Genomic DNA, 9055 nt, shown 5'->3' on the forward strand with positions numbered 1-9055 from the left:
TCTCAACTCAGGGATTGGAGCCCTAATGTTGGCAATAAAGACGACTAGGGAATGGAGGCCCTATGTCTAAAATCTCAACTTAGGGATTGGAGCCCTAACGTTGGCAAAAGGCGACTAGGGGATGGAGGCCCTATGTCTAAAAAATCTCAACTTAGGGATTTGAGCCCTAATGTTGGCAAAAGGCTACTAGGGAATGGAGGCCCTATGTCTAAAAAATCTCAACTCAGGGATTTGAGCCCTAATGCTGGCAATAAAGACGACTAGGGAATGGAGGCCCTATGTCTAAAATCTCAACTTAGGGATTTGGGCCCTAATGTTGGCAAAAGGCGACTAGAGAATGGAGGCCTTATGTCTAAAAATCTCAACTCAGGGATTGGAGCCCTAATGTTGGCAAAATGCAACTAGGGAACGGAGACCCTATGTCTAAAAATCTCAACTCAGGGATTGAAGCCCTAATGTTGGCAAAATGCGACTAGGGAACGGAGGCCCTATGTCTAAAAATCTCAACTCAGGGATTGGAGCCCTAATGTTGGCAAAATGCGACTAGGGAACGAAGGCCCTATGTGTAAAATCTCACTCAGGGATTGGAGCCCTAATGTTGGCAAAAAGGTAAAAGATTGATTTTGGGGCTTCTAAACTACCTTTTTTTATTTTCTTCTTATCTATTTTCTTTCAATTCATTTTTTAGTAAAACAATGCAGGAAAGAATTTGGAGGAGACTTCCCTTTTGGGTTGATTATTGTTGCTAAGCTATTTCTAGCGCTTGCACATTTCTTTTTCCATTTTGGTTACACCTGCTTCTTGCACTGTTGCTTTGGATTGCACCTGTTTCAATTTTCAAACAAAGAACAATTGTTAGTTTGAAACGGTGGTCGGTTTTGTGGCCTTCATTATTTTTAATCACTTGATCTCGGCCCAACTCTTTTGGCGAGAACCTCTGCCGCTTGCTGGCTTTTCTTAAAGATTGGTCTCTCTCCTAAAATCGAGGAACTCAACTTTTCAAAATTTATCATGACAGCTCACCCGTATAGGGCTTTGGCCCTTTCATTTTAATCTACTTCTAGGGGCTTTTGACTTTGGATTTCTTTTCATTTTCAATAACTCTGATTTCAGAGCATCGGCTATCATGGCCAGTTGGGATCGACTTGATGCACCCACTGAGGCTGGGTACTTTTCTTTGGACTTGGCTTTTATTAAACAAAACCCTGTAAAACCAATCTTGCCACCTTTTCTTTGTATTAGTTTCGGAACAGAGTTAGACCGAAAGGGATTCAAGGAAAAGTAAACAAAGGACAAGAAAAAATGAATTTAAGGAGAAGCGTCTCTTTTGGGGGAAAGAAAGACTTATCTGGGGTGCATGCAGACTTCAATAGACATGACATGCTTCTTGGACTGGATACCTGATATGCACAACTATCTAACTCATTGTGAACCACATCTCCAAATCGAGAAACCTGGCCAGGACTCTTTCAGTGGTGGGGGGTGTCTTCTTTTCGATCGACGGCGACCTTTGCGGGTTTTCGCCAATCGACCTCTCTCATTTCTCTTCTCACCGTCGCCTAATAGTACTCTTTACGAGTTTTCACTAACCAGGCTCTCTCATTTTCAATTTTTCTGCTCACCGTCGCCTTATGGTGCCCGTGTGGGTTTTCACCAATAAGACTCTCTCATTTTATTTCTCTCATTTTTATTGCATCGGATCCAAGTAGCTGTATTATCTGATCCTTGAACATTCTCACCGATTGATCGGAAGAACTTGAAAGGATTTGGGTAAAAATGATTTGGATCGAATTACAACTTTGGAACCATTCAAGCGGGATTATTGCAGGACCATTACAACATCTGCCCCAATTTCACTTTTGAGGGAATTTGGATTTTTATTTTGGTGTGACTGAACCCCATAGAGAGGCTGCCTACGTATCCTTTCAGAATCAAGTCGAACGTAGTTCAGGAAAACATCTTCTTCTTTTTTTTTCATTTTTTTTTCAATAACACTTTCAAGTTTCAAAGAGGGCAATCAAAGAAGAGTAACCGGCACAAATGGGTTTGCAAATGGTAGATAGTGTTTGGGTAGCGAGAATAAAAGCCTTCGTCCCCCCAATCAGACAATGTTGTTGTTACAGAAAGACTAAACATAGTACCTTTTGACTGCATCCACATTTACAGCTGCTTCAGGATCATTTCCTTCGATATCGCCTAGATACAACGCTCCTCTCGGCAATATCTTTCTGATGACGTATGGGCCCTTCCAATTAGGAGCGAATTTTCCTTTTGCTTCCTGGTGATGGGGAAGAATACGCCTTAAAACGTGTTTCCCCACTTCAAAACTTCTAGGCCGCACTTTCTTGTTATAGGCACGAGCCATTCTTTGTTGGTACAACTGCCCGTGGCAGATCGCAGCCATTCGCTTTTCATCGATCAAGGTTAATTGTTCCAGACGGGTTTTAACCCACTCACTGTCTTCAATTTCGGCTTCAACAATGATTAGGAGAGAGGGGATTTCAACCTCGGCGGGTATTACGGCTTCCGTGCCATAAACCAAAAGATACGGGGTGGCTCCAATTGATGTGCGCACAGTAGTGCGATATCCCAACAATGCAAACGACAACTTTTCATGCCACTACCTGGAACTTTGAATCATCTTTCTCAAAATCTTTTTGATTGTTTTGTTTGCTGCTTCAACGGCACCATTGCCTTTAGGCCGATAAGGAGTAGAGTTCCGGTGCATTATCTTGAATTGCTCACATATCTCCCCTATCAAATGACTATTCAAGTTTGCAGCATTGTCTGTGATAATAGTTGCAGGAATGCCAAAACGGCAAATAAGATTGGAGTGCATGAAATCTACCACAGCTTTCTTGGTGACAGACTTGAGAGTGATTGCTTCAACCCATTGTAAAGTAGTCAATGAAAACTAGTATGAATCTATGTCCATTTGAGGCTTTTGGCTCGATTGGCCCAATGACGTCCATGCCCCAGGCAACAAATGGCCAAGGTGCAGACATGGGATGCAGTTCTGTGGGAGGTGCATGAATCAAATCACCGTGCACCTGACACTGATGACACTTCCGAACGAAACTAAAACAGTCCTTTTCCATGGTCATCCAGTAATAACCCGCTCGAAGGATTTTCTTTGCTAAAACATACCCATTCATGTGGCGCCCGCATACTCCCGCGTGTACCTCATGCATGATTCTTCTAGCCTCTTCTGCGTCAACACATCTTAACAAATTGAGGTCCGGAGTTCTCTTGTACAAGACATCCCCACTCAAAAAGAAATCACTCGCATGCCGTCTAATGGTTCTCTTTTGGTCTCCACTGGCTTGCTCGGGGTATTCTTGAGTTTTCAGAAACTTTTTGATGTCATGGTACCATGGTTGGGTATTTGGTGCTGCTTCAATTGTATTACAATAACCATGCCTTTCCCGGATTTGAATTTCCAAGGGATCTATGTGAGCATTCCCTGGATATGGCAGCATTGAGGACAAAGTAGCAAGTGCGTCGGCTAATTCGTTGTGACAACGAGGAATGTACCTGAACTCTATTGACTTGAATCGCTTGCTGAGGTCTTCCACATGCTTCTTGTAAGGGATAAGCTTAACATTTCGGGTTTCCCATTCTCCTTGGGCTTGCCGGATAATCAGATCTGAGTCTCCCATGATCAACAACTCTTCGACATTTTGGTCGATTGCCATGTTTATACCCATAATGCAAGCTTCATACTCGGCAGTGTTGTTTGTACAGAAGAACCGAAGCCGAGCTGTGGCTGGATAGTGCTGACCAGTGGGTGAGATCAAAATTGCCCCAATTCCAACACCTTTTGCGTTTACCGCCCCATCAAAGAACATTTTCCAAGCATGAGTGTCTTCAGATATTGCCTCAACTGAATTTACTTCTTCATCTGGGAAGTAAGTTCTCAAAGGTTGGTACTCATCATCAATCGGGTTCTCAGCCAAATGATCTGCTAATGCCTGGGCTTTCATTACCGTGCGAGTGACATAGATTATGTCAAACTTTGTGAGCAAGATCTGCCACTTTGCTAATCTCCCAGTGGGCATTGGTTTATGAAATATGTACTTTAAAGGATCCAACCTGGTTCTGAGGTAGGTGGTGTAAGCTTGCAAATAATGCATCAGCTTCTGATCGACCCATGTCAAAGCACATCAAGTTCTTTCCAATAAAGTGTACTTGGCTTCATAACTAGTAAACTTCTTGCTTAGATAGTAAATGGCCTGCTCCTTCTTTCCGGTCACGCCATGTTGCCCGAGGACACAGCCAAAAGAATTTTCCAAGATGGTCAGGTACAAGAACAGAGGCCTCCCTGGCTCAGGTAGGACCAAGACTGGCGGATTTGACAGATATTCCTTGATTTTATCAAAAGATTCTTGACATTCAACTGTCCATTTGATTGCCGCATCTTTCTTTAACAACTTAAATATGGGTTCACACGTGGAGGTCAACTGAGCAATGAAACGACTGATGTAATTCAATCTCCCCAACAAACTTATAACATCTTTCTTGGTTTTTGGAGGAGGCAAATCCCGAATAGACTTTATCTTTGTTGTATCTAACTCGATTCCCCTCCGACTGACTATGAATCCCAAGAGTTTGCCGGATGGTACCCCAAATGCACATTTGGCTGGGTTCAGCTTCAAATCATATTTGCGCAGCCGCTCAAAGAATTTTCTCAAGTCCCGAACGTGGTCGTCATGGGTTTTGGATTTGATGATTACATAGTCCACATACACCTCTATCTCTTGGTGCATCATATCATGAAAAATGGCAGTCATGGCCCTCATGTAGGTTGCCCCGACATTTTTCAAACCAAATGGCATGACTCTATAACAGTAAGTGCCCCAAGGTATGGTAAAAGCTGTCTTTTCTGCATCTTCTTCATCCATCAACACCTGATGGTATCCTGCGTAACAATCCACAAAAGACTGTATTTCCTCTTTGGCGCAGTTATCAACAAGGATGTAGATGTTTGGCAAAGCGAAATTGTCCTTGGGGCTTGCTTTGTTCAGATCTCGGTAGTCAACGCACACCCGGATTTTCCCATCTTTCTTTGGCACAGGAACTACATTAGCCAGCCATGTGGTGTATCAAACCACTCGGATCACTCCCGCCTTTAACTGTTTTATGACCTCTTCTTTAATCTTGTCACTGATATCAATTTTGAACTTCCTCTGTTTTTGCTGGATAGGGGAATAATCGGGGTAGGTTGGCAACTTATGAACCACTAAATCGACACTTAATCCTGGCATGTCATTGTATGACCAAGCAAACACATCTTTGAATTCAAACAAAAGTTGGATCAATTCATCCCTGGTTCTTTCATCTGTATGAATGCTTATCTTTGTTTCTTTGACTTCTTCAGAGCTACCCAAATTAACCGGCTCGATTTCATTTAAGTTTGGCTTAGGTTTATTCTCAAATTGTTCCAATTCTCGATTTATTTCCTTAAAAGCCTCTTCTTCATCATATTCCGGTTCTTGGTTCATTATTTCACAGTTAGACAGCATGTTTGGATCTAGGCATGAAGTCCACAAGCATGTCATGTTATTTAAAGCCACATTATTAGAGCTGAAAGAAAAAAGAGAAAAAATAACAAAATCAGAAAGAATAAAAAAGGATGGACGATGAAATATGATTTCATTTCTTTGAATTTGAAGATAACAGGGTTTACATTGGAAATTAAAAGACAAGAAACTAAAGAAAAACATCCGAGTTACACCCTGACATAACTCGTGATGTAGAAAAAGTGGCAGGACAGGTCTACCGGGACTCCCGCCTGATTGGGAATGGCGTAGCCTTCCAATTCTGCAGCTTGGCATTGGGTCCCATACACAGCACCTCAGCGGTGCTTGAGCCCTCCCCTGGCTGGACCATGTGGGTTTCATATAGTATCTTCCTCATTGCCCCACAGATCTCTTCAATCTCTTCGGCAGTAAAGGCCCCATCTTCTTCTTTCTTCTGGTATTTTGGCTTGACAAATGTTCTGTACAGATGCGGAACCGGCTGAGGCAAGACTCAACCATCATTCTTTCTATCATCTGCCCATTTTATATCAGTTGGAGTGGGTCGGAAGCCTACCCCCAAGAACTTTTCACTGGTGGGCAGGGTGATAAGTTCAACTATCCCTTGCAATGATTTCCCAAGTCCCTTCCCAAGTTTGAAGCCATGTCGGATCATTTCTTTGGCCACCATGATTGATGCATTATAAAGGAAGGGTTGGGGACAAGGGTTTCCTTCTTTGTACTGGTCTACAACCACAATTTCAAAAGCCTGATAAACTATGTGCTCACTCCCCTCTCTTGCTTCAAGACATGGGACTGATGGGTCCCGATAAATTGATTGCTCATCTTCTTCGTGGACCACGATCTCTTGATCCTCATGCTCGAACTTCACCATCTGATGAAGAGTAGAGGGTACGGCCCCCGCTGCATGAATCCATGGCCTCCCCAAAAGAAAGTTGTAGGATGTATCCATGTCTAGAACCTGGAAGGTTACTTCAAAGTCTACTGGGCCGATGGTCAGAATTAGATCGATCTCTCCAATTGTGTCCTTTTTGATGCCATCGAAGGCACGTATGCAGACATTGTTGGGTCGGATTATTTCGGTCCCGATTTCCATGCGTTGTAGAGTTGAAAGTGGGCAAATGTCTACTCCAAAGCCTCCGTCCAACATAACCCTTTTCACGTAGTGCCCTTTGCATTTGACTGTTAGGTGCAGGGCTTTGTTATGTGCGGCCCCTTCTGAGGGCAAATCATTTTTGCTGAAAGTGATCTGGTTGATTGCGAAAAATCTTTCTGCCATTCTCTCCAACTGCTCTACAGAAGTGTCAACAGGCACATATGCTTCGTTAAGGGTCTTGATCAATACTTTCTGATGTTCGGCGGAGTTCATCAACAAAGCCAACAAGGAGACTTGTTCGGGAAATTTTTGAAGCTGGTCAATCACCTCATAATCTGCCATTTTCATGTTTTGAAAGAAAGCCTCCGCTTCTTCGGCACTCACGGTCTTCTTAAGTGGGAAGCGCTTTCTAGTAGCATTGTTCAGCTCTTCCAAATTGGAATACTTTTCAACAGGGTTATTTTCTTGAACTTCTCCTGGGATTTCTTTGCCCTTATAGGTCACCACCGTTTGTTGTAGTTCCAGGGCACAACAGTAGGATCTTTCATGGGCTTCTGTGGCACGCGTCCAATAACCACGGGCTCATTCAGCCTCGATGGCTTAATTATCCCCCGCATCACATAAGCCCCCTTGGGCACATACATCTAGGTTGTTTTGTTCAGCTCGAATCTCCTGGAGGACTCAATGTCATCTGCTTTTCTTTACGGCCTTGAGGGACGTAGAGAACAACATCTTTGGGAGGCGTTGCCCCGGTCTCAACTTCAATTTTCTTCTCTGACTTTGGAGGGGTGGTTTCTTTCTTTTTCTCCTCTTTATCTTGCTTCGGGGTAGCTTTTGGTTTCTTTTCTTCGTCAGCAATGGCAATGATGGCCTTCAATGCTGGGTCAAATTCCTTATCCTCACAAATCATTCCAATTACCGGCCCGTTATTGTGGGCTGGCAGTGGGTTATTGGTCACATTGGGTACATCTTCATCCCTCAGCACTATCTTCCTTTGTTCTATCAAGTTCTCCACGGCTCTCTTCAGAGTCCAGCAATCATCCGTGTCATGCCCTTCTGCCCCTGAGTGATAGGCGCATCGGGTACCGGCTCTGTAAGCGGGTGATGCTGGGTTTTGCCAGGTTTGAGAAACAGGCTGTAGCAGACCCATTTGAACAAGCTTTGGTAATAGGCTGGAGTAGGTTTCGCCAATTGGTGTGAAATTTGGCCTCTTGGGCAGTTCATGAGGGTGGAAATTGTTTTGTGGAGGACGGGGGTTGTAGTAGGTTTGGTAAGGAGGTTGGTTTCTAGGAAATGGAGCTTGATTTTTGTTGGCTTGTTGTTGTGGCCGGACATAAGGCTGAGCATTCATGACCGAGTATGGCTGAGGAGTATAGGCCAAGTCTTGGTGAGGGTAATAGTGTTGCGGGGTCCTTTCTGAGAAAAGGGATCTGGGAGTACAGTTTCTCCTTGCACCCGACATTGCCATGGATGTTTCTTCCTTTTTATTTCCCTTTGCTATTCCTCCAGACCCACCCTGAATGGCTTGGGAGGTAGCTCTGATAGCGGATTGGCTTAGAATTCGACCCGTTTTCAGCCCATTTTCAACCATTTCGCCAATCTTGATAGCTTCAGCGAACGATTTACCCATTGCGGACATCATATTTTGGAAGTAGTCAGCTTCCTGAGCTTGAAGGAAAACTGTGACCATTTCAACCTCATCCATCGGAGGCTTTACCCTGGATGTCTGCTCACGCCATTTAACTGCGTACTCTCGGAAGCTTTCTGAGGATTTCTTTTTCAAGTTTGTCAATGAGTTCCTATCTGGAGCAATATCAATGTTGTACTGGAATTGCCTGACGAAATCTCTAGCAAGATCATCCCAGATGTACCAGCGGGATATATCCTGGTCCATGTACCACTCAGATGCTATGCCAACCAGACTTTCTCCGAAATAGGCCATGAGTAGTTCTTCCTTTCCACCGGCTCCTCGCAGCTGATTGCAATATCTCTTGAGATGAGCAATAGGATCACCATGCCCATCGTACTTCTCAAATTTTGGGATTTTGAATCCCAATGGCAGGTGCACATGAGGGAACATGCATAAGTCGGCATAGGATACACTTTTCTGTCCACTCAAGTCTTGTATGCTTTTGAGACTCTGTTCCATACTCCTCATCTTCCTCACAATCTCTTCTTGCTCAGGAGTTTTGGTGGTCTTTTCTTGCCCCGCAGTGAACTCAAATTGGGGTGGTTGAGGGTAAGTATAAGTAGGAAACTGAGGAGGTTCCACTGGGAAAGATGGTGCTTGAAATGTGAAGGAAGATGAATCAAAGTTAGGCCTGGGTAAAGCAGGTTGTGCCGTAGCTGAACAAGGTGGCGCGGTGAATATGTTTGAAGCCGCACTTGAAGCTAACACTTGGGGGCGAGACTCAGAAGGTGT

At 43.9% G+C, this 9055-nt stretch overlaps 1 protein-coding gene across 1 annotated transcript; it reads right to left on the reverse strand.

Annotated features, from left to right (window-relative positions):
• Positions 1–745: 745 nt before the first annotated feature.
• Positions 746–3695, reverse strand: LOC138881382 (uncharacterized). Its single transcript, XM_070161604.1, has 2 exons — positions 3284–3695; positions 746–825 (listed from the first exon to the last, which is right to left on the reverse strand). The coding sequence occupies exons 1-2, from the start codon at positions 3693–3695 to the stop codon at positions 746–748; spliced, it is 492 nt and encodes a 163-aa protein (XP_070017705.1).
• Positions 3696–9055: the final 5360 nt, after the last annotated feature.

This window comes from Nicotiana sylvestris, chromosome 11 (genome assembly GCF_000393655.2).
Source record: "Nicotiana sylvestris chromosome 11, ASM39365v2, whole genome shotgun sequence".
Classification (NCBI taxonomy): domain Eukaryota; kingdom Viridiplantae; phylum Streptophyta; class Magnoliopsida; order Solanales; family Solanaceae; genus Nicotiana; species Nicotiana sylvestris.